The sequence below is a fragment of the Aquarana catesbeiana genome, linkage group LG13 (genome assembly GCF_042186555.1).
Source record: "Aquarana catesbeiana isolate 2022-GZ linkage group LG13, ASM4218655v1, whole genome shotgun sequence".
Taxonomy (NCBI): domain Eukaryota; kingdom Metazoa; phylum Chordata; class Amphibia; order Anura; family Ranidae; genus Aquarana; species Aquarana catesbeiana.
The window spans coordinates 229,813,246-229,840,250 of NC_133336.1; the positions used below are offsets into that span (position 1 = coordinate 229,813,246).

A 27,005-nucleotide genomic window follows, 5' to 3' on the forward strand; every position below is an offset into this window, starting at 1 on the left:
ATGATAGGTGTCCCTCATTCCCATCTCAAAAAGTCGGGAGGTGTGAGATCAGTACAATGCAGTAAAAAGAAAAGGTGGTGGGAAGGGTTTCCTCCCAGGGCCAGTCTCCTGATTTTTACTCATCTACTCATGGCATTACACTTAAAGTGAAACTTCACTCTTCACTCAGTCAAGATTGACTATTTTTAATCCTTATGTTGCTAGCATTAGGAAATAGTTAGAAAAGTATATTATATTTACTTGTTTTAAACTTATTTCTAATATTTCTTCAGTTATTTCCTGCTTTCATCGCCTAGGAAATTATGTCATACATCCCAGGTGTCTTCAGGAGGGGAGGAGGACTTTTCTCAGTTAAGCAAGCCTTTCTGCCTGCATGTCTAAGCTAAGGGCGGATGGATTCCAGGAAGTAAATGCCACATGAATCATCTGCCCTTACTCAAGATGGCCATGGTCAAAAAAGCTGTGGGGGGTGGGGTTCAAAGAGATTTCTCAGCAAAATATGCATGGAGACATGGATGGATGGGGGAGCTTGCTTTGGATATGAAAAATTAATTAAATAGCGTTTTTAATTTGTGGTGCTCAGATTCAGTGTAGTTCCACATTGTCCAATGAAATATGTGAAATTAAAAAACCCCGGTTACCAACTCAAAAAATTGCAGGTAAAGTGCAGACAAATCAATTATTTGAAATGTGCCATTGTAACATTTCTCTTTTCTCTAATTTATGTTTTATTCACTTCTAACTTGCCTTTGAATTTGCTAAGAAATGTGACTACTCCAGGAGTGTCAATTCCCTAACACAGCCCCCTCCCCACCGCACATTATTGCCCTCTCTTCTAGAAGTATCAGTTACTGTCAATTCTGGCCCCTCCAATCCTCAGCTCTCTAAATAAAAACTTTTATTTAGTAGCTTGGGGAGGAGCAAAAGGTAATACTATAGAGTGATTATTAATATTATTGGTATATTTCCCCCAAAAGGGTGATTGATTATATTCTTATTGGTACATCTACCCCAAAGGATTGCCTGTAGGGTGTAAACTGAGTTTACAATTCTTGTCAGTAAATCTGCTTCAAAGGAAAGCCCATATGGTATCACCTGAGTGTACTATTCAGTGAGATGTAAACGGAAGCCATACCTTGCCAAAGTGACAACACTGAACTCCAATCAGGTGTCCTTACTATTGTGTGATCCAGCTGGACCACCAATCCCGGGTACAAGGGCAGCAGTGTCCACCATAAAATGTAATATGAGTTTTGTCTAAACTATCATATCAGATATGACAGAATTATGATCTGATTGGCTATCACAGATTATTCCACTTTCTTCTTTCTCATGACATGTTTTTAACTTGAGGGGAATATCTATAAATAAAACTCAAGAAGTGAGAAGACAGTCATGACCTCCAATTCTCAGAAAGACGCTCACAACTTCCAGGTCCTGGCTACCATGTCTGTCTTCCTCGCCATCATGTTCCTGTGTAAGTAATATGGTTTTTATTGTGTATATGATCTGAGTATCAGTTGAGTGTCTTTCCTTTGAGATCCTGTGAAACACACAAAACAACTCATTACTGTGAACCTTCTACTTCTTCCTCTTCCTCCTCCTCCCTTATTCTTCTTCCTCTTCCTCCTCTTCTTCTTCTGCCCCTTCTTCTTCTTCTTCCTCTTCCATTACCTCTTTTTTTTTCTTCCTCTTCCTCGTTCTCTTCTTCTTCCTCTTCCTCTTCCTCCTCCTCCTCTTCTTCTTCCTCCTCTTCTGCTTCCTCCTCTTCCTCCTCTTCTTCTTCCTCCTCTTCCTCTTCTTCTTCCTCTTCCTCCTCCTCTTCCTCTTACTCCTCTTTTTCCTCCTTTTTCCCCTCCTTCTCCTCTTACTCTTTCTCCTCCTCTTACTCTTCCTCCTCCTCCTTACCCTCCTCTTACTCTTACTCCTCAGCCTTGTTATACTTCTGCCCCCCCCCCCCCCACCCCAGTTATTTTTTGTTACTTTCTTTGTCACCTCCCCTCATACAGGAGGACTATTGTAACATGAAACAGCATAATTGCTTTTGTCCAATGAGAAGGAAGCTGATCCAGATCCTTCATATACACTCAGAATTTGTATTAGTTCAAAATCACACAATATGTTTTAAAAATCATATAACTTCCATCATTGGTTCTCTCCTCAGATTACACAGTGCAGAATATAATACTTGTGGTGATCTCTGGATTTGTATTATCTGCTGCCGTATGTTTCACCTACTTCCACAACAAGTGGTAGAGAAGAAGAAGAACTTCTATGAATCTGAGGACCTCAATGAAACATCTCTGTGAACATGGAAAATGTCTTGGTTGAATTTAAAGTGATACTAAAGTCTTGTTTTTTTTTTTCTCTTTAAAAATAACAAACATGTTATACTCATCTGCTCTGTGCAGTAGTTTTGCGCAGAGCAGCCCAGATCCTCCTCTTCTTGAGTCCCTCGCCGGTGCTCCTGGCCCCTCCCTCCCATCGAGTGCCCCCACAGCTAGCAGCTTGCTATGGGGGCACCCAAGCTGAACCGCAGCTCTGTGTGTCCATTCACCCTTTGGGAACAGCTTATGGGCAACCACGTGTATGAGGACTTTCCTAACTTTAGGGTATGAGCAGCACCACTAAGGAAACAGCAGCAAAGCCAGGTCAACGTACAGCTAAATTAAATGTATAATCAGTTGTAAGTATAAGTATAACCTTTTATGTGAAGGAATTCTGTGTAATAATGTGCTACGTCAACTGTATTCTGCAAATTGATCCAGTAAACTGAGTTCTTGTTCAAAGAAGAAGTTGGTTTGTGTCATTTACTTGAGGTGGGGAGAAGGACATAAATGTGTAGTCAAGGTGTATCCAAAAGAACAGGTAAACAGTGAGTTACAGCCATGGATATTCCTCTGGGTTAAAAAGTAAAAGAGAGAATGGTAAAATAATTTTAATGGTGTAAGAAGAATGCAACTAGAAGGAAGAGCAGGCAACTGGCAGAGGAAGCGGTGATGGTGGCAGGTTATGGAGGTTTTGGCAGTGAGGGGTAGCTTAGTGCTTCATACACCTCACTTATTGGCAAGGTTTCTATGTTGGAGCCCTCTGGAGCCTGCTTTAAAGCTTACTTTGTCTGACTGAAACCTCAGATGGAGCTGCCAGATATGAGAGGAGTCAATGTTGTGATTTATTTCCTTGTATGTGGAAACGTTTACTGTCAGTGTTACCTTCACGAGGGGAGGAGGGGCACCTTTTACTAGTACTCAATTGGATTTGCAGCAGTGGATACTTGGAGCGATGACTCTTGCATGTATCACTGACAGCTAAAACTGGACTCTACGCAAGTTTTCTCTATATTGTATATTCCAGCTAGACTAGCAAGCAACCCAAGTTAAAGGCCAACAGTGTCCACCCTAAAATGTAATTTGAATTTTGTTGAGGCTTTCATACACGACAAGGCACTTTTAACAGAACTGGCAACACTGATCTGAGATATGATTGGCATTTACAGATTATTCATCTTTCTACAATCTTACAACATCAGTTTTAACATTAAATTAAAATGTCTATAAACAAAACTCAGGAAGTGAGAAGATGTTCATAACTTCTGCTTCTTAGTGAGACAGTCATAACTTCAAGGTCCCGGCTACCATGTCCATCTTCCTCACCATCGTATTTCTGTGTAAGTAGAAACTTTTTTATACTTAACATTATCTTCATATCGACTGAATGTCTTAACTTTGAAATTGTGTGAAACACATGAAACAACTCATTACTATGAACCTGTTGGAGGCTCTATGTAAAACACACTCGTTCTATTTACATCTGTTGTGGACAAAGTATGATGACCCCTCTTCTTATTATGCTTTTTTCTCCTTCTCCTTCTCCTTATTCTTCTTCTTCTTTCTTTTCTTCTATCCTATCTACCAAGGATGCTAAGTATCAGCTGGCTTGCTCCATAAGAAGTATGTTATGTCACAATTGTTTACCATAATCTGCTCATTGCTGGTGGATTACACATCACAGAGAGGAGCATCTGACTAGTGCTGTTTTATGAGTATTGATTGTAAGCTATTTTGTGGTCTTGTCACATAGGCTGGAAGGTTCATATTTACCTATATAAGTCAGAAGAACATTTGTGATTTTCAGAAGAGTTTCATTTTAATTGCCAAAGTCAATGATGAAGGCAGCAGAATGTCATATCTAGGAAGAAAAATGTAGTTAAAGTTTGGGGCAATGTAGAGTTGGGTACCGGGGTATGTGTCCTGGGTCTACTGCTGAGTGCTCCTTGTCTCACATCATTAAGATATTGTTTTAAGTTATATTCTCTTCCACAGTATATCCCAGAATTGTAATTCCACCCTTCGACTAACAGCATACAGCTCATGGGGAATTTGGGAGTCACTACATGAGGTATCTGAGTAAAGGGGGATTCTGGTGGATGCATATTTCAGAGGCTTATGGCTAACATAAATAGTAGAGTCTGATGACTGGAACTGCATAAGGAGGATGGGGAAAGGTGTAGCTGCTGATTGAAATAAGCTTCATAAAGGTGGTGGTGGTGGGTTGGCTGGAGGTTGCATGAAGCATAATAGAAGAAGCTTGGTAAAGGGTTATGATGGATACATGGAAGAATGATGGGCAATGAACATGTCTAATTATTGTGTGAGGGGGCTTTTGGGATGACTATAAGGACAGTTGATGCTTACACAATGGGAGAGTGTCAACATATGGTCTGATGGTTCAATCCAGTCTCCTGAAGCCATAGGTTTAGTTTTTCCATGTCTGCTTTTACCTACATTAAGTGAGAGTCACAGGTCCATTCTTCTCATGACCTAAGAAAATTGGGATCCTAAAAAACATAGCTCTTATAAAGAAAATAGATATGTTTTAATGACATGTACTGTACGTGATAGTTTCTAACAAGTGCATTCTGGCTTTTCAGCTTTAAACCTGGGAAAATCTGGTGAGTACAGAGCTGACACTGGATAATATGCCATAAATGCAATAATAATATAAAAATGTGATCTTAAAGTTTTCTGAGAAAGGAGTTTGGGTCATTGATTATCATTTTGCCAACAGCTTTGCTTTAATGCAGCTGTAAAGGTCTATACAAAAACAGTGGGGGTTAATATTGTGCGGGTTAGCTACATTTTTCACATAATTGAGATTAAATATTAATTTGAATGTACCACAGAAATGCTTGTGGGGAAAGGCCATAGTGCTTCAATTTGAATTTGGATCAAAGTTAAGTTCATCTTAAGTTTCCAAAGCTCAAAATTGATGGAATGTTTACATATTTGTAAGGACATTTTACTGTGGATTGTGTCTTTGTATTTGGACTTGTTGATGCTGTCAGTAAACTGTGCTGCCACTAGTCAATGTCAAGGTCCATACCTGAGGGCTTTAGCTCTAATGTTTAGAAGCCTACCTGTGGTTTGTGGCAACTAAGTGTAGCAATAAAGTTACTTTAATAAAGGCAAAAGAATATCACTCACAAAAAGAGTAAAATCTCAAGCATGTAGTGTTGTATAAAAGGGTCCTTGCCGTCACTAAACCCGGTCTACATCCATCTGGAGTTCGAGGGCTGCGGTCCAAGCTGTTAGAAGCATCGGAAGCTCTCAAGGCCTCATGTGGGCATGGAACAAAGAGCCTGGCAGATGTGACGTCACAACCGTACTTGATGCAAAGACGTGGCAACGCGTTTGTGGAGCTCCTTCTTCAGGCCTGAGACCGGGTTTAGTGATGGCAAGGACCCTTTTTATACAGGGCTACATGCTTGAGATTTTACTCTTTTTGTGAGTGATATTCTTTTACCTTTATTAAAATAACTTTATTGCTACAATTAGTTGGCATTTGTCTCTTCTTCCTTGTACCCTCACAGAGCGGCTTCTTACTCCCAGACTGAGCTGCCACAACAGTGAGCTTCTCTTCATGTGGACCTTATTTTATATCTATGGACATTTTATTGTGAACTCTTACCCCATTTTCCCCATATTAGCGCTAGTTTTTTTTTGTTTTTGCCTTCTTGTGTCCCGTGCCTCTGAATTTAGGTCTTTTGGCATTCAATGCATTCAATTCAGTCGAAGACAAGAGAAAAAAAGGCCTTTTTCTGACAATTAATACATTTGAGTATTTTGAAGATACAGCTTCTGCAAGGCAAAGCAGGTCTAGTACTGTTTGATGAAAACACATCATTGCTACACAGATAGACTTGGGTGGTGTAGGCACAGCATATAATAGGCATACTGCCAAGGCAGCCCCTCCACCAATATAAGGTCCAAAATCTCTCTTGGTACCCCATTGCTGCAGCTGACATCTTCACCTGGTCATCTTCCAGGTTCAGCCATCATGCCAACCTGACCTGAGAAACTCTGGCTCAAGTGCACAGGAAATAATGTATCCCGCATGTGCGGTTTATCAAACAAACAGATTAAAATTGCTAACACAACCTTACATTGCCATAAAGATACACACGGGGGAAATTTACTAAAACTGGAGCACTCAGAATCTGGTGCATCTCTGCACAGTAACCAATCAGCTTCCAGGTTTTATTGCCAAAGCTTACTTGAACAAGCTGAAGTTAGAAGCTGATTGGCTACTATGCACAGGTGCACCAGATTCTGAGTGCTCCATTTTTAGTAAATACCCCTTACAGAGTCTATTCTATTATAAAAGCCTTCCTGCTTAAAACACTTTAACTCCACTTTAAGAGAAAGAGAGTTGTCAGCTTTCAGATATGTGTAAGTAAGATCAAAAATAATAACGATACATTCAGTTTTTATAACGAAACATTATGTTTTCCATCCAATATTTTATCCATGGAACAGCACATTAAAGTAAATCTGACGCCATTAGACATGTGCGGTTCGTTCCGAATTACAATTTGGACGAATTTTAGTTTTTTCGGAAATTCGGATGTATCCAAATTTTTGCCGAATTACAATAGTACTGAATTTAAACGAATTGGAAAAAAAAAAAATTCAGACAAAATTCAAATTCGAATAGTTTTCATATAGATTTCGAATTCAAAAAGTTTTCAAATTCGAATAGTTTTCAAATTCGAATTCGAAAAGTATTCCAATTTCCAAAGAGAATAAAATAGAATAGAAAATAAAGGAATCGAATAGAAAAAAAAATAATAGACTAGAAAAGAATATAACAGACAATAAAAGAATAGGATATAATGGTGTAAAACAGAACAAAATAGAATAGAAAATACTAGAATATAATAGAAACAAATAGAATAGAACTGTGACATTGGTCGCCTGGACAAAAGAGGGTGAATCACCTCAGTGGGGTCACAGATAGTTATAAAACTAAAAAAAAAAAAAATTTTATAATGAAATCCTTTTAATGGAGCTTAATTGCTTCAGGTAATTGGAATGAACAGAACATCTTATGCAGTAACCAGAAGACATGTGCTGTGTAAGGGGAGTAGTATTCATTTTTCCAAACACAGATCTACCAACATGTTGGGAAATTTCAGTGTCCAGAACTACAAATATTCCCTTTTCTATGGAGATTTTTTTTTCCACACTAATTGAGTCCAGCCATCTGTGTTTTGCTGCACACTGTGCTCTCTATGTGTTCTGTGTGATATCTTTTCTTCTATAGGAGGGGCCATCAAACCTGTGGTGACCTTCACACCCAACTGGGGGAATATATTATATTATGACAATGTGACTCTAACATGTGATGTGCCGTCTACTGTACCAGAGGAGCCTCGGACCTATCACTGGTACAAAGATAAGAGACCAATACCAGGAGATCAACAGAGACTTCATATAACATCTTCAGTAGTGGACAGTGGAGATTACCAGTGCCAGACCATCGGTGGTGATATCAGTGATCCCGTCTTCCTAAATGTTACAGAAAGTGAGTCATCCATCTCATCTCCATCATTACAGATTGTTGGGTGTGAATAGAACAACCTAAATTATTTTTCATTACATTTCAGATTTTGTCATCCTGCAGAGACCTCCATCTGCCATATATGAAGGAGACCCCCTGACACTGAGATGTCATCATGTAAAAGATTTTAATGCAATAAACACAAAATTCTACAAGGATGATCAGGAGATACAATCATCAGAATCTGACTCCGAGTTCCACATTCCTAATATAATGATGAGTCAGTCTGGACTGTACAAATGTACTAAACAGATACACCGCAATGATAGTCTAAATGTACAAGAGCACTCAGATGTATCCTTTATCTCTGTGAAAGGTAAACTAAAATCCTATTTAAAACTGTATCCTCAGAAATATTGGTTGATCCAGAGAAAGATGAACTCCCACAAAAAATGCTCTTTAGAGTTGACTTTCTTGTAAAAAGTGTGCTTTCCTAACTTCCATAAACCATTTAAAGCTCATTTTTTCCCTAGCTGCATCGCCCCCCCCCCCATCAAAAAAGCATCTCCGAGGTGGATGCAAACACAGCAAAATAAAATTAACATTTGTGATGTGACAAATAATGAAATCTGGAAATGCAACGCACATTCTCTTCTTCTTTAATGGGATAATAATGAAGCTGCTTTGCTGGTGATACTGATGGAGTTCTGCCAAATGTATTTTCAAAGGATTTTATTTTCTAGTGATATCATGAATAATATTATTATGCTTGTTTTTTTTGTTTTTTTTTTTTTTTTGGTGCAAGTTAGCACAACACCATTATCCTGTAGTTTTTAAGTTCAAAGATACAACTATGTTGGTGTCTCTTGTTAATTTTACATTGTATTTTTTAAAATGTAACTGCCTACTCCCAAACTGTCATTTGAAGTAAAACACATAGCCAAGTATTATTCTACATCAATTTTTTATTATACATTAAAAAAAGAAAATTAGACAGGCTATCTGCCAATAGAACTTAACCAAAAAGTGCATTCGATGTATCCAAAAATATAGAAAATATAACAAATCAAATCATTATTAGTCAACCAAAAAATCAAATAAAAGCCTCATGCATGTGTCCTGCTTCTTATTATAGGGGGTCAGCAATGCCAAGAGTTGGTGAAAGTAGGGGTCCGTCATCCGGAGATAATTCCGAAAATCATCCGGATTATTTTCCTGGAGCTCCCGCAGCAAAGGCATATGACATAATTGGTCACGAATAATAAAGCAACCAAATTTTGGTCCAAGAACTCCTCCTCCTCCTGTTCTTGGACTGGACTTGGGTCAAAGCAATAACTCCAAGGCCAATAATAAATAACATGTTATCTCCTACGATTCCGCAACATGTCTGGTTGACGAACGGCCGTTCAGAAACGAACTGAAAAGCGCGAACTTAAAAGCGTTAAATTAAAAGCGTGAAAAGAAAAGCGCAAAATGAAAAGCGCAAAATGAAAAGCACGAATCAACACTCACCAAACTTAGCAGAAGGAGCCCAAAGGGTGGCTCTAAAGATCTGAAAAACCACGTAGTACGTTACTATGTTCATGTTTGTTGGCCAACAATTCCTTGCCATTTGTATGCAAGACAAAATCCAGGCACACGCCTTCAGACAAAAGTCAGAGGTTTTGTCTGTGGAAAATCCGATCGTGTGTACGAGGCTTTAGTGTTATTTTAGCTTAGCACATTGAGCAAAAAAATAAAAAAATCCCTAAAATTCTACAAGGATGATCAGGAGATACAATCATCAGAATCTGACTCTGAGTTCCATATTCCTAATATAAGGATGAGTCAGTCTGGACTGTACAAATGTACTAAACAAATATACAGCGAGGAGAGTTTAAATGTGTTTGAGAACTCAGATGTATTCTTTATCTCTGTAAAAGGTCATTTAAATTCCTACTTAAAACTGTGCTTTAGAAACCTTGGCTGATCCAGAGGAAGGTGAACTCCCACAAAAAAGGAATGGACATTTTTATTATATTGATTTTCCCAACCCCTGAAATTGGTATGGATGACCATTTTAAAAGGAAGTTTGTAGTTAGATTCAGTAAAGTAGGATAATTGGTGGAAAATAAATCCAATGTCGCGTACACACGACCGGACTTTCCGGCAGCAAAGGTCCGAGAGAACGAATCCGTTGAACATTCCGATCATGTGTGGACCTTTTCTGTCGAAAAATCTGACGAACCTTAGAAATAGAACATATTTCCAATCTTTAAGACGGACTCGATTCCTATCAAAAAAACATTCATCTGTATGCTAGTCCGACGGACCAAAAACGACACAAGAGCAGCTATTGGCTACTGGCTATTGAACTTCCTTTTCTAGTCCGGTCGTACGTCACCACATTCAAAAAAATCGGACTTTGGTGTGATCGTGTGTAAGCAAGTCCGTTCCGTCGGAACTCCGTCGAAAAGTCTGTCGGCGTTCAGTCCGACGAGAAGTCCACTCGTGTGAGCTGGATACCTAAATAAGGGATACTATGTGTAGCCCATTTAAAGGGTAATGACTTCTGTACTAATTTTTCAGCAGTAGTTAGCGAGATGTTCAAGGCTGTAGATTTTTGAATATTAACCGTAAGACCTGAAATGATTGAGTATATTTTTAACATAACCATAATGTTAGGAGCAGAAACTTGAGGTGAAGACAAAAATAAAAGGATTTCATCCGCAAATCAGCATGATTTGTGATGACATCCTCCCAGTTCTATATCAGTAATAGAAGGCACCATTCTTATTCTTTGTGTCAAAGGCTCAATAAGCAGAGCAAACAATAGTGGAGAGAGCGGGCATTCTTGATGTTTACCTCTCTCTATGTTGAATGTCTAAAATTTGTAGCTTGCATATTTGGGTTTATGGTACAGTGCTGAGATCCATTATAAAAAATGAGGGCCAAAACCCCATTTACTAAGGGTATAGGGCATTTAGGACCATGAAATAGAATCAAATGCCTTTTTTATATGCAATGAGAGGAAGCAGGCTGGAATGCCACGCAATTTAGCAGCATGTGATAAAAGGGTTGCACGTCTAATATTATCACTAGCTTGTCCAGTAGGGATAAATCCTGCTTGATCTCTATGTATAGTTTTACCAATGAATGTATTAAGTCTAGTAGCAAGAATTTTAGCTAATATTTTGATATCTAAATTTAATAAGGAAATAGGACAATAATTAGAACAAATGGTATCATCAGTGTTAGGTTTGGGAAGCATACAAATAATCGCTGTCAATGTTTCCTGTCTAAAAGAAAGTCCTGATAGGAGAGAGTTGAGGGCATTAGCTAAAATGGGTGAAAGTGTCTCTATGTATGTACGATAATAAAGTGCAAAAAATCCATCAGGACCAGGTCTTTTGTTTAGTTTCAATGTTTTGATAGCATTGGACACCTCACCGACCGACACAGGATCCTCCAATAACGCTAATGCCCTGTACACATGATCGGACTTTCCGCCAACAAAACCGTGGAATTTTGTCTGAAGGGCGTTGGCTCAAACTTCTCTTGCATACACACGGTCACACAAATGTTGGCCAACAATTACGAACGTAGTGACATACTAGACGTACTACGTGGTTTTTTCAGCTCTTTAGCGCCACCCTTTGGGCTCCTTCTGCTAATTTCGTGTTTGTAGAAGTTTGGTGAGTGTTGATTCGCACTTTTCGGTTCGCACTTTTCATTTTGTGCTTTTCAGTTCGTTTCTGAACGGCCGTTCGTCAACCAGACATGTTGTGGAATCGGAGGAGATAACGTGTTATTTAATATTGGCCTTGAAGTTATTGCTTTGACATTTTTTTTGGTTGAATAATAATGATTGATTTGGTATATTTGCTATATTTTTGGATGCATAGAATGCACTTTTCTGGTTAAGTTCTATTGGCAGATAGCATGTCTAATTTTATTCATTTATTTTTTTGAATGCACAATAAAAAAAATGTGGAGAATAATACTTGGCTATGTGTGTTTTACTTCAAATGACAGTTTGGGAGTCGGCAGTTACATTTTATAAAATACAATGTAAAATTGACAAGGGACACCAACATAATTGTATCTTTGATCTTAAAAACTATGGGATAATGGTGTTGTGGTAACTTGCCCAAATAAAAAAAAAAAAAAATAATAATAATATTATTCTTGATATCACCAAAAAAAAAAGCCTTTGAAAATGTGTTTGCAATAACTCCATCAGTATCACCAGCAAAGCAGCTTCATTATTATCCCATTAAAAAAGAAGAGAATTGAAAATTTCATAATTTGCCGCGTCACGAATGTTAATTCTCCATTACGAACGCTAGTTTACAAGACCGACTGCTTCTGCTTCCGAGCATGCGTGTTCGTGCTTTGGGCTTTTGTCTGACGGACTTGTGTACACACGATCGGAAAGTCCGTCAACACACATTTGTTGGCGGAAAATTTGAAAACATGCTAGCCAACATTTGTTGGCGGAAAGACCGAGAACAATTGTCCAATGAAGCATACACACGGTCGGATTGTCCGCCAACAGCCTGTCATTGAACATTTCCCGTCGGAAAGTCTGACCGTGTGTACGAGGCTTAACTGTGTTGTGGATAATGAGGGAAGGGAAATGTGGGGAAAAAAAAACTCATCTGCCTTGGACGTATCCAGCTCAGTGTCAGATGAATATAAAGTAGTTAAATGCGACTTGAATTTTTGAAGTATTTTCTTTGGGTTGTTGGAATATACATCTTAGATATTTTAAGGTGTATAGGTTTAGAGGGAATGTTGTAGGACTTAAAGGGGTTGTAAAGGTAATTTTTTTTTTTTTTAAAATAACAAACATGTTATACTTACCTTCACTGTGCAGCTCGTTTTGCACAGAGTGGCCCCGAACCTGGTCTTCTGGGGTCCCTCGGCGGCTGTTTCAGCTCCTCCCCGCAAGAACTAACCAACTTAATGCGCGCTCCCATGATACAGCCGGCGGCTATAGCCGTTCACTGTATCACTCGGCCCCGCCCCCCGGCGCGCCGCGTCATTGGATGCAATTGACAGCAGCGTGAGCCAGTGGCTGCGCTGCTTTCAATCCATCCACTGTAGCCAATTAGCGGCCAGGCTGAGCGGCGAAATGGATGTCAGGAGCGAGCGGCAGATTTTCGAGGTGTCAGGTAAGTAAAACGGGGGGGCTGGAGGCGGCGGTATTGTAGGAAGTTTTTTCACCTTAATACATAGAATGCATTAAGGTGAAAAAATTTTTACCTTTACAACCCCTTTAAGCGTCCGGGCTAATAGAGTTTCTGGTTTATTTGCCTTCATGTAGAAGTTGTGGTGTGATCTTTTAATAGTTCTATCTGCTGACTCTGAGAAACAAATCAAATTCAAGTTTGGCCTTATCTAAGTTCAGTTGCAATGAAGGGAAAGGATTGGATTGGAATGCCATAAAGCAAGTGTTAAAATTTGTTTCTAACTTGTTGTATAAAACTCTACATTCTCGATTTAAATAGAGCAGCTTGTCTCAAACACATTCCACGTAGAACTGGTTTGTGGGCTTCCCACAGGATGAGTGGAGAAATGTCGGGGGTAGAATTGTCTTCAAGATATTCTTTTAGTGCAAGTTCAATATTAAGTTTATGTGTCGGATTTTTAAGCAAAGAGTCTCTAAGAAGCCAGGTCAGATCATGTGCTTTTGGGATAGTAGAGGCTATAACAGTATATATTGCACTATGATCTGACCATGGGAAGGGCAAAATTTTGGATGTTAAAATTTCAGGTAACATACCTGTAGTTAAAAATATGTGGTCTATTCGTGAGAATGAACAATAGGGATATGAATAATGAGTATATAGAATTTTAGTTGGATTTTGTTCACGCCAGGAGTCTACTAGATTATATTTTGTAATAAGTTGTGAAAAAGAATGTCTATTTGGGATATTTGATTGAGATATAGGTGATTTGTCTAGAAAGGGAAAGAGTTAGATTAGAATCTCTACATATAAGTAACCTATCTATTTTGTGTGATTCTATTACCTGTAAAAGGTGAGAAAGGAAAGAAGTAAGTCTTTTATTAGGGGCATAATATGAAACTACTGTTATGGCAGTATCATGTAAATGTCCTGTAAGAATCAAATAACGTTCTTCAGGGTTTTTAACCACTTCAGCCCTGGAAAATTTGGCTGCTCAAGGACCAGGGCATTTTTTGCGACACGGCACTGCGTCACTTTAACTGACAATTGCGCGGCCGTGCGCCGTTGTACCCAAACAAAATTGCCTTCCTTTTTCCCACAAATAGAGCTTTATTTTGGTGGTATTTGATCACCTCTGCTTTTTTTATTTTTTGCACTATAAACAAAAGAAGAGCGACAATTTAGAAAAAAAAACCACAATGGGGGTTATTTACGAAAGGCAAATCCACTTTGCGCTACAAGTGCAAACTACAAGTGCAAAGTGCACTTGAAATTGCACTTGGAAGTTCAGTCGCTTTAGATCTGAGGGGAAGATCTGAAATGAGGGGAAGCTCTGCTGATTTTATTATCCAATCATGTGCAAGCTAAAATGCTGTTTTTTTTCCTTGCATGTCCCCCTCGGATCTACAGCGACTACACTTCCAAGTGCACTTTCAGTGCAATTTCAAGTGCACTTTGCACTTGTAGTTTGAACTTGTAGTGCAAAGTGGATATGCCTTTAGTAAATAACCCCCAATATCTTTTCGTTTTTGCTATAATAAATACCCCAATTAAAAAATATATATATTTTTTTACCTCAGTTTTGGCCGATATGTGTTTTTCTACATATTTTTGGTAAAAAAAAATTGCAATAAGCGTATATTGATTGGTTTGCATAAAAGTTATAGCTTCCTCAAAATAGGGAATATATTTATGGCATTATTGTTATTATTTTTTATTTTTTACTAGTAATGGCGGTGATCTGCAATTTTTTTCACGACTGCGATATTACGGCAGACAAATTGGACACTTTTGACACATTTTTGGGACCATTGCCTAGAAAAATGCACTGATTACAGTATAAATGTCACTGGCAGAGAAGGGGCTAACACTAGGGGGCGATCACGGGGTTAACTGTGTTCCCTGGGTGTGTTCTAACTGTGGGGGGGGGTGGGACTGACTAGGGAAGGAGAGAGATTGGTTTTCATACTTGGTATGAACACACGATCTGCCTCCTCTCCCCTGAGAGAACCGGATCTGTGTGTTTACACACACAGATCCCGGTTCCTGCTCTGTCACGAGCGATCGCTGGTGCCCGGTGGTCATCGTTATGTTGTCACGTCGCGTTTCGCCCAGGGGAGCCAACCTGCTGCAGTACAACTGCGGCAGCTGGTCGGGAAGGGGTTTTTCTCTTTTTAAAAATATAAATGGGTTATTGAGGTGGAATGCAATAAGTACGCCACGCTGTTTGGTTTAAGCTGAGGCTGTATAAACCTGTGAATACATTTTGCTGAAAAATTTAGGGGTGGATTGTGGTGTAAAGTGGCTTTCTTAAAGGCACAAGATATATGCTTTTCTAGTGGCAAAGGAATGAAAGGCTTTGGTGCATTTTTTTTTTTTTGGAATGTTAAGGCCCTGTACATTCAGGGATAATATGTCTAATGGAGCCATAGGGTTACGAATGCATAAGGTATGTTATCATGTTTTCCAAAACATTGTGTGAGTGGGTTTGCCTCCGGAGGGGGGGATAAGGAAGGATGAAAAAGGAAAGGGTAGAAGATCTAAGAATAGAATGCAAATTTTATTCATTTTGAATAGTAAATAAAACATGTATAATCTCATAACATATCCATTGGGGGGGGGGAGTGAAAATCTCCCTCCAAAGATACATTAGCCACTGTCAGTTGTTCACTATATCAATGAACAAACTGAGAGTAGCAAAGAAGGAGCACAAAGAACATCCCTGAAGGAATGGTAAAGCCAACCAGTAACAAGATTTCATAAGTATATATGGAACAAGAACATGATTGCCCAAGCAGGAACTGGGAGTCAAATAATAGAAAAGAAACATGGCTACTGAAAAGTGATCAAAAGTGACCATAAAGCCTTTTATCATGGATCTGGAATAGAATTGCATCTATACTATGTTAAGAACTGATGAGATAATTAAAGCATCTCATTATGGCGAAAAATGACTAGAAAAGAGATAATAAAAATAACAGAACTGTGTAATTGCATTATTTATTTAAGAGATAAAGGAAAAATAAATCATAAAGTATGGATTTATGAAAATGGATAAGACAACTCATTTTCATAATATCATAACCGAATGTGGCTAAGTATGGTAAAAACTCATTTGAGGCCAAATGTGAAATAAACAGTAATAGGGCGTACACACGGTCGGACTTTGTTCGGACATTCCGACAACAAAATCCTAGGATTTTTTCCGACGGATGTTGGCTCAAACTTGTCTTGCATACACACGGTCACACAAAGTTGTCGGAAAATCCGATCGTTCTAAACGCGGTGACGTAAAACACGTACGTCGGGACTATAAACGGGGCAGTGGCCAATAGCTTTCATCTCTTTATTTATTCTGAGCATGCGTGGCACTTTGTCCGTTAGATTTGTGTACACACGATCGGAATTTCCGACAACGGATTTTGTTGTCGGAAAATTTTATATCCTGCTCTCAAACTTTGTGTGTCGGAAAATCCGATGGAAAATGTCCGATGGAGCCCACACACGGTCGGAATTTCCGACAACACGCTCCGATCAGACATTTTCCATCGGAAAATCCGACCGTGTGTACGGGGCATAAGAGTTGGTGGACTCATCCGGTAAGTAGAAAGAGAAATATGAGTATAACGTATTCTTCAATCCATAAAATCATCAGGGACTGGGTGAGGAGGTCGATATCGGCCTCTTTTGTGTCAACTCTGGTGCTCATTTCTCCCGGTCAGCGTGGATGATTTGTTTGAGGAAGATGATGTTGATCTTCGACGTGTAGTTTCTTGAATTTGCGTTGGGTTCAACAGATGCATGTCTTGGAGAGTTGTTTGGAAGTCATTTGCAGAACGACATGTAAAATTTGGAGCCTTGGAATGCGAAACGCACTGAGAAGGGAAAACTCATTAATATGTAATTTGATTGCGTTGTAATACTTGTAGTAGAGGTTTTAACCACGAAAGGACTGAGCCTCTTTCTGAGATTTGTTGTTTGCAAGTTAAAAACAGGTTTTATTGCTAGAAAATTACTTAGAACCCCCAAACATTATAATTTTTTTCCCTAACACCATAGAGAATAAAATGGCAGTCGTTATAATACTTTCTGTTACAACGTATTTGCGCAGCGGTCTTACAAGCGCACTTTTTTGGGAAAAAATACATTTTTTAAATAAAAAAATAAGACAACAGTAAAATTAGCCCATTTTTTTTTATATTGTGAAAGATAATTTACGCCAAGTAAATTGATACCCGACATGTCATGCTTCAAAATTGCGCCCGCTCGTGGAATGGCGACAAACTTTTACCCCTAAAAATCTCCATAGGCGACGTGTAAAAAATTCTACAGATTGCATGTTTTGAGTTACAGAGGAGGTCTAGGGCTAGAATTATTGCTCTCACTCTACCGATCATGTCGATACCTCACGTGTGTGGTTTGAACACTGTTTTCATATGCGGGCGTTACTCACATCTGCGTTCGCTTCTGCAAGCAAGCTCGGCAGAACGGGGTGCGTTTAAAAAATAAATTTCTTATTTTTTTACTTTTTATTTTTTATTTTTACACTGTTCTTTAAAAAAAAAATCATTTTTATTCCTATTACAAGGAATGTAAACATCCCTTGTAATAGAAAAAAAGCATGATATGACTTCTTAAATATGAGATGTGGGGTCAAAAAGACCTCAGATCTCATATTTACACTAAAATGCAAAAAAAAAAATGGCCCTTTAAGAGCTATGGGTGGAAGTGACATTTTGACGTCGCTTCCACCCTGCAACGGTATGGATACGGGTGGGGGCCATCTTCCCCTCACTCATCTCCATACCCTGGAAGGAGAAGGATCTGATCAGCTCCGCCGCTACAGACAGCTCCAGCAAGTGGCGGAGGGCACCGGAGAGCGGCGGGAGGGGGGCCCCTCTCCCGCCGCCAATAAAAGTGATCCCGCGGCGAATCCACCGCAGAGACCACTATTATCGGAAACCGGACCGCCACCTGAAGAAGAGGATACTGGGGTTATGGCAGCTAGGTGCTGCCATAACAACAATATCCCTCTTCAAAGAGAGGACGTATATCAGCGTGCGGCGGTTCGGAAGTGGTTAAAGCCCTTCTTTTGTTAATTGTAAGTTGGGACGAATCTGCAAAAAGCTGGCAGTTATGTCCTTGGAAGTTGAGAGTTTCTTTATTTCTTGCTTCAGATAGTAGTTGTTCTTTTGTCCTGTAGAAATGAAACTTCACAATGAAATCACGAGGTGGACCGTCAGATTTTTTGGGTGTTAGGACTCTATGAACCCTGTCCATTTCCATTCGATCCACCAGGATGGCTGGTTGTAATTCCTGGAAAAGTGCTGTTATTGTGGCTTGTAAGTCAATTACAGTTCCAGGAATACCTCTAAAGTGCAGATTGGAGCATCAAGCATGGTTTTCATAGTCCTCCAGTCTCGTCTGTAAAATATTTTCTTCCCCAAGGTTGTCAATTTCAGTATAACAATTAACGGTATTAACAGTATTATTTTCTATGTCATCTACTCTGGTTTCAAGTGTTGACAAGCGTTGACCCAGCTCTCTTATCTTCTTGGTAAGGTTGGTGGTAATATGGTCAGAAGTGCGTTTCAAAGCTTTTTGAAGCATGTTTTCTATTTGCTTCAACATTACTGGTGAAGCTATTTCATCCTCAGGTGAATCCTCCAAATTCTCACAATGTATTTCTGAATCATATGATAAAGTATGTGAGGTGCTATTTGTCTTTAAATTTGTATCAGTGCAGCTGGAGGTTCCTGAGGCAGACTGCAGCGGCGCCATTTTAGATGGTGCTATGAGGCGGCACTGTTTTATTGGTTTTTGGCCCCATATTCTACCCAGAGTCTCCGGGAATGAAATCCCCCGAGTTCAGGAGTGCTGCGGGCACAGGTAAGTGTATTTTAAGTGTGGGTGTTATTTTGTTTATAGTGCAAAAAATAAAAATCGCAGAGGTGATCAAATACCACCAAAAGAAAGCTCTATTTGTGGGGAAAAAAGGGCGTCAATTTTGTTTTGGGTGCAACATCGCACACCCACGCAATTGTCAGTTAAAGTGACGCAGTGCCCTATCGCAAAAAATGACCTGGTCATTAAGAGGGTAAATCCTTTCGGGGCTGAAGTGGTTAATACATAGAATCTATTAAGAAAAAAAATCTTCTCCCTTTACAACCACTTAAGGGTTCATTCTCACGAGGCGGATCTGCTGCTATGGAGTCCGCCTCTGTCCGCCATCTCTCCGTTGATCTCCGCTGAGCCGGCAGATGACAGGTCCCTCTCTGCTCACTGAAGGGGGAGGGGCTTGTCAAGTGCCGCTGGTTGCTATGGAGAGATCGGACGAAAACAGACAGCATGTCCGTTTTCATCAGATCTCACCCGATCCGTCAGGGATGTATGTGAACGTAGGGCCATCCGTCTGATTTTAGCAGATCGGACTGGGTCAGATGTCAGCGGACATGTCACTGCTGACATCCGTCGCTCCATAGACTAGCATGGAGTGCCCGTTCAGGTCCGCCAACAAAACTGACAGGCGGACCTAAACGGTGCAACAGTGTGAAAGGGGCCTTAAAGTGCACGCAGAAAGAAATATGCCCCGTACACACGGTCGGATTTTCCGATGGAAAATGTGTTATAGGACCTTGTTGTCGGAAATTCCGACCGTGTGTAGGCTCCATCACACATTTTCCATCGGATTTTCCGACACACAAAGTTTGAGAGCAGGCTATAAAATTTTCCAACAACAAAATCCGTTGTCGGAATTTCCGATCGTGTGTACACAAATCCGACGCACAAAGTGCCACGCATGCTCAGAATAAATAAAGAGATAAAAGCTATTGGCTACTGCCCCATTTATAGTCCCGACGTACGTGTTTTACGTCACCGCGTTCAGAATGATTGGATTTTCCGACAACTTTGTGTGACCGTGTGTATGCAAGACAAGTTTGAGCCAACATCCGTCGGAAAAAAATCCTAGGATTTTGTTGTCAGAATGTCCGATCAATGTCCGACCGTGTGTACGGGGCAATACAATTCTTCTAAGCTTTTTTGTTTTTGTTATAAAGAACTAAAAGAAAATAAAGTTTACAAATAAAAATGATGAGTGCTTTTCTAATCCTCAAGAGGCATTTATAGCCCATTTTCTTCTCTAACCTCACCTCCACCCCCCCACCCCCCACAAAAAAAAACAACCTTAATCACCACCTTCCTCATTCAATTCATGATGGCAAATATTCCTGAGATGTCCTAATATTCATTAGAATTCCATTAAAGCAAAAACCCTCAGTTTCACTGATCCCTACATGTTAGTGGTGGTGATACTCTGATACCTGTTCATGAACAACTGTGGTAGACAAGGACACTTTTTTATTTTGGCTTTAAATTCATAGGAATTTGAGAAATTCTTGCCTAGAGGAACGTGTCACCATATCCTGTGATGTGATGTGATGTTTATATTTGTGCCAAGACTTCCATTCAGCTCTGGAGGCCGCCATTGTGTGAATATTGGATGTGGTGATAGTTCCAGGGGCAGAGAAGACCTGTACAGCCTCCCATAGAGACACACCTGTCCCGGAACCAGAACCACTTCCAGCAGTGAGGCTGGGGACTCCTCTAATACTGAATGTGAGGATCAGACTTATGTACTAACACTAAAATGATGAAATTGATTGTGCCCCTCTTTATGACGAGCAACACTAAATAATATTGGAAAATATGATGATAACTGGATGGTTACACTGATGACGGACTGCTGAGTCTTAATACTCCATACAGGTGGACTTCCTTGCAGCACTGGAGCTCTGAGCCCAGTTATCACTCAGGACATTGCCTGCCTGAAGTTTTTACGTTTGTGTTGGTTTCCTCCCGTGTCTCGCTTTACCACTCACCATCCAAATACACAGGTAGAATAAATGACTTGTGACAAAACTGACCACACCGGTTTCCATATTATTGTGTATTACTCCAGTGGATACAACAGGTCTATAACATTGATATAAATTGTTTAAGTCCCTTCAAAGTATTGTGTGATTATCAAGATTTAAAGAAAAAATGAATACATTCCCATCAATTGTTAATTTTAACAATTCCTTTTTTTAGAGCTCTTTTCTCCTCCAAAAATAATAATTCTATATAATATATCAGGAAGAGGTTCTTTGACAGTGAGATGTGACACCAGACTGGATCCACTCAGAGGCACCACAGAGCTTCACTTTGCCTTCTACAGAGATGGACGGACTGTGCAGGAATTCAGTGTATCCAATAAATACAGAGTGGAGGATTCTGGGAATTATACCTGTGAAGTGAGGACGAGGTCTGACACTGTGAGGAAGATGAGTGATGGGATCTTTATCCAGATAACGCAGATACACGGTGAGCTTAAAGAATTAAATAAGCCTCTGATCTGTACATGTTCTGTCTCTAATATCACCTTATCCAAAAGACATTCCTCCTGAGACCCAGTCTGTATAGATAGTTTAGCAACTTTCTGACTTAAAGTGATTGTAAGGGTTCATTTAAAAAAAAAAATAACAAACATATCATACTTAGCTCCACTGTGCAGCTCGTTTAGCACAGAGTTGCCCCGAACATCCTCTTTTGGGGTCTCCCGGCAGCTCTCGCAGCTCCTCCCCACATCAGATAACCCCCTAGGAGAGGCACTCTCCTGGGGAGTTGCCTTGCGGGCACGCTCCCGAGTCCAGCATTCGGTGTCCATAGCTCAGGTAAGTATAAGGGGGGCTCGGGGGTGCTGCTGCATTAAAAAATGTTTTTAATAGAATGCATTAAGGTGAAAAACGGCGAAGGTTTACATTCCCTTTAAAGGGATTGTAAACTTTGTGGGAATTTCTTAAAACGGGTTTCAAATCCCTTTAAAGGGGTTGTAAACCCGTTTTAAGAAATCCAAAAAAAAAAAAAACCCGCAAGACAAAGGCATAAAGAGCTACTATGCATAGCATACTAGCACATTATGAATTACTTACCAGAGATCGAAGCACCTGCAGCGGTCCTCGTTCACTGCTCCGGCAGCCGACATCTCCCCGGGGACTTACTTCCGGGTATCGCGGCTCCAGGTCTGTGATTGGCCGGAGCCACGATGACGTCACTCCCACGCATGATGCGGGAGCCGCCGGTGAGGGCACAGTACAACTGAAGCAACGGCACTTACGTGCCGTTGCTTCAGTTTGCTTAAGTGCGCATGTGATGACGTCGGCACATGCAAATACAGGGATATCTCCTAAAGCACTTTAAGAAGATCCACAGGCAGTGTTAAGACAACACAGAAGTGAAATCCAATGAAGCTTATTCTAGGATGGCATATACAACAGATGTCTTTTTTTATTTTCTAGGAAGTGAAAAGACTTTCTGATCTAAAAGCCTCCTGGTTTCCCAGGAAGAAAAACTAACATGGCACACAAAGAAAAAGGGAGTTCCTAGCTAAGGGCTGATACTGTATATCTAACACTATACAGAAGTAGGGTATATAGGAACATACCAAAACTCAGTACAAAAGACTGCTGTGGCAGCACTTAATAATTATACATTGGTAATATAAATGTACACTATCTACTGTATATAAGACAAATCCAAACTAGCATAACCAGTGCAAAGGCGCCTACAGACATTTAAAGAATGTTTTGTTGAAGATTCTCATTTATCGGGTTCATGGTATAGCTAGTGTCAGTGAGTTATATTTAGCTGGACTTGTTCTGTAATGTTGAACACCCCATCTCCCTCATACTGGAACAATCATCTTTAAACTGTGCAAGTTCCTTCAGCACTATATATTACCCATAAATAATACAGTTTTAACAAAGTTACCTCAATGGTTTGACAAAAAGTCACACCTTTTACCATGTAACACATTCAATTACCACATCTCCCAGACCCCATGTATTGGTGCCGATTGGGTAAAGTAATTAGAATTAGTTGTTTCCACAGACATTTCTCACCTCCAATCCTGTTGTTTGACAATCATCATTTCCATGGTGATTGGATAAAGGTCAAAGGGTTTCCTATGTGGATATAAATACTGGGGTAAGTTCCTGACACTGACTAGGGGTAATAAAGGTGCTTGGAGGAGCCATGAAACATCTTCAAAACGACTCCTACTTACAAACGGAGGGAGACAACAGGAGGTGAGAGGAACTCTATCCCTAGGAAGGGAAATTCTCTCCTGTAATGTCCTGTACACACGGTCGGATTTTCCGACGGAAAATGTGTGATAGGACCTTGTTGTCGGAAATTCCGACCATGTGTGGGCTCCATCACACATTTTCCATCGGATTTTCTGACACACAAAGTTTGAGAGCAGGATATAAAATTTTCTGACAACAAAATCCGTTGTCGGAAATTCCGATCGTTTGTACACAAATCCGACGGACAAAGCTATTGGCCACTGCCCCGTTTATAGTCCCGACCTACATGTTTTACGTCACCGCGTTCAGAACGATCGGATTTTCCGACAACTTTGTGTGACCGTGTGTATGCAAGACAAGTTTGAGCCAACATCCGTGGGAAAAAATCCTAGGATTTTGTTGTCGGAATGTCCGAACAAAATCCGACCGTGTGTACGGGGCATAAGAGTTAATATGGGAAAAGGTGTCTCCACTGATGCTTTACCACCAATCCTAGTTTCCCTAATAACCCAAAATTTCCAAAATCCAATTGTCATTGGGACAGAAAGTGAGGTGAAATCTTATGAACAGGGGCACAGACAGCAAAACAAATGTTACAGGGGTGATAACCCTTTCCTATGTTATCCAAAAAGCTTAAAAATAAATATTTTTGGCTGGAGCTACACTTTAAAAATGTACCTGTTCCAAATTACAAACAGATTCAACTTAAGAACAAACCTACATTCCCTATCTTGTTTGTAACCCAGGGACCGCCTGTATACTGCTATTCAGAGTATATAGGGCCTGGGGGCCCCACGCCTTTTTTTTGTAATTTGGGTGCGGGGTTCCCCTTAATACCCATACCAGACCCAAAGGGCCTGGTAATGGGCTGGGGGGTACCCATGCCGTTTTTCTCAATGATTTTCATCTATATTGCCAGGATCCGACATTACATTACAACCGCAAGCAGTTTTGAATGACTTTTAGAAGAAGAATGTCATTTTGTGCAGGTACTGTTCTAAACACTGGAAAAATGCGCCACTTTACAGGCATACTATAGTCACCCCCCAGGCACGATATTTAAAGGAATATTTCACTTTCATTGTTTCACTTTAAGCATTATTAAAATCACTGTTCCTGAAAAAATGGCCGTTTTTAAAACTTTTTTTTGCATTGACACATGTCCCCTGGGGAAGGACCCAGGTCCCCAAACACCTTATTATGACAATAACTTGCATATTAACCTTTAAAATTAGCACTTTTGATTTTTCACGTTCGAGTCCCATAGACTTTAATGGTGTTGGCGTGTTCACAATTTTTAGCCTGTTCGCATGTTCTGCCGCGAACCAAACCGGGGGGTGTTTGTCTCATCCCTAGTTGTATACATTCAATGTGTTGTAACAATTTGTTGGGGGGATGTAACAGGTACAACAGTTTGCCTTCCTCTGGGCTATCAGTGCCCAAAGTCAAGGAAAGCTTTTTGTATCAAGCAAATGATAATGAACATCAATTATCTGGGTCAAGCCCAAACCAATAGGTATGAAAGAGGGGGTGAGGAGTCATGAAGTAAGCCCAAAGTGTGTATGATTGGGTTAGGAGGGTTGGTCGGGGGAAAGAAAAATGCAAATAGGATGTTCTATATAATGGCCAATGTAGCCCTCCTAACTAGGGATAAATCTGTAGAGGAGGGGGGTGAAGCTGTAGGTTAATGGATGCTGATTGAAAAAAAATAAGGGAGAGAACAGATGAGGGGTAAAAGAAGGGAGAAAGGATGGATAGTCCATCTCTCCGGTGTAGGAGGGGTGGTTTGTTCTGATCTACCCTCTTCATTAAAGGGTGTTGTGTATGGAGCTATCATGTTGTTTACCTGTTTGAAGGTTATCTCGTAGTCTTTATTCCCTTCCCTTATTCCTTTTCTCTTAGTTTTTCTTACTTTCCCTTTTTCTCTTTCCCTTATGCAGCGTACACACGGTTGGACTTTTCAACCGGACTGGTCCGACGGACCGAGTCCGGCGGATAATCCGATCATGTGTGGGCTTCATCTGACCTTCAGGGGACTTTTCCAGTCGAAAATCTGACGGACTTTAGATTTGGAACATGCTTCAAACCTTTACATCGTAACTCCGCCGGACCCAGAAATCCGCTCGTCTGTATGCGAGTCCGACGGACAAAAACTGACGCTAGGGCAGCTTTTGGCTACTGGCTATCAACTTCCTTATTTTAGTCTGGTGTACGTCATCATGTACGAATCCGTTGGACTTTGGTGTGATCGTGTGTAGACAAGTCCGTTCGTTAAAATGTCCGTCGAAAGTCAGTCAAAAGTCCGTTGAAAGTCCGTTGGAAAGTCCGTCGGACCAGTCCGGTCGAAAAGTCCGCCCGTGTGTACGCGGCTTTAGTCTTTATTTCCTTTCCTTATTCCTTTTCATATATTCTTTCTTGCATGCCTTATACTCTTTCCCTTAGTCTTTACTCCCTTCCCTTATTCTCTTTCCCTTAGTCATTATTTACTTCCCTTATTATAAGTAACTTAATCTTTACTCCCTTCCCTTATTCTCTTTCTATTACTCTTTATTCCCTTCCCTTATTCCCTTTCTCTTATGCCCTGTACACACGGTTGGACATTGATTGGACATTCCGACAACAAAATCCATGGATTTTTTCCGACGGATGTTGGCTCAAACTTGTCTTGCATACACACGGTCACACAAAGTTGTCGGAAAATCCAATCGTTTTGAACGCGTTGGCATAAAACACGTACGTCGGGACTATAAACGGGGCAGTAGCCAATAGCTTTCGTCTCTTAATTTATTCTGAGCATGCGTGGCACGTTGTGCGTCGGATTTGTGTACACACGATCGGAATTTCCGACAACAGATTTTGTTGTTGGAAAATTTTATAGCATGCTCTCAAACTTTGTGTGTGGGAAATTCCTATGGAAAATGTGTGATGGAGCCCACACACGGTCGGAATTTCCGACAACAAGGTCCTATCACACATTTTCCATCGGAAAATCCTATCGTGTGCACAGGGCATTAGTCTTTCCTCCCTTCCCTTATTCTCTTTCCCTTAGTCTTTATTTACTTCCCTTATTCTCTTTTTCTTAGTCTTTATTCCTTTCCTTTATTCATTCACCAACTTGTAGCTTACGCTTCTTTTCAGCAGGTGATGCGCTTATCTCCCAGTTCAGTTTAGTTACTTTCTATGTCACCTCTCTCCTCTTACGGGAGGACTATTAGAAAATAAAACAACATCATTGCTTCTGTCCAACAAGATGAAAGCTGATCCAGACCCTTCATATAAACATTATATACATTTGTAACAGTTCAAAATCACACAAAATGTTATAAAAATCGTATAACTTCCATCACCGATTCTCTCCTCAGATTACACGGTTCAGAATATTATACGCCTGGTGATCTCTGGATTTGTATTATCTGCTGCAGTATGTTTCACCTACTTCCACAACAAGTGGTAGAGAAGAAGAAGAACTTCTAGGAATCTGAGGACCTCAATAAAACATCTAAGTAAACATGGAAAATGTCTTGGTTGAATTTAAAGGAAATTCAGCAATTGTCAACAAATGAATATTCCCCAAAAACTTGATATTAATTTTGAAAAAATATAAAAGATTAAACAAATGAGTTTATACGCTGAATATAGGTCACTGAGCTCACAGCTTGAGGTGAGTTTGTCAGGAAGGAAATAAAGTGGTTTTCTTTAAAAAAAAAACTAAGATGCATAACACAAATGTCACACTTTACTGATTATGTTGTTTATTCAAAGAAAACTAAATAAAGTATGAAGTGGGTTTAGTATATATTGTCTTTTTTTAATAATGGTCAGGTAAAAATGTATTATTATATATAAATATCTTGTATTCTTATTTTTA

The 27,005-nt window shown here is 40.0% G+C and overlaps 1 protein-coding gene across 1 annotated transcript; it reads left to right on the forward strand.

Annotated features, from left to right (window-relative positions):
- The first annotated feature begins 1,395 nt into the window (after window positions 1-1,395).
- On the forward strand, window positions 1,396-27,005 carry LOC141116690 (Fc receptor-like B). The gene is made up of 6 exons (XM_073609080.1): window positions 1,396-1,477; window positions 4,931-4,951; window positions 7,603-7,863; window positions 7,946-8,215; window positions 21,102-21,374; window positions 26,500-27,005. Exons 1-6 carry the CDS (start codon window positions 1,396-1,398, stop codon window positions 26,589-26,591), a joined length of 999 nt encoding a protein of 332 aa, XP_073465181.1. The 3' UTR covers window positions 26,592-27,005.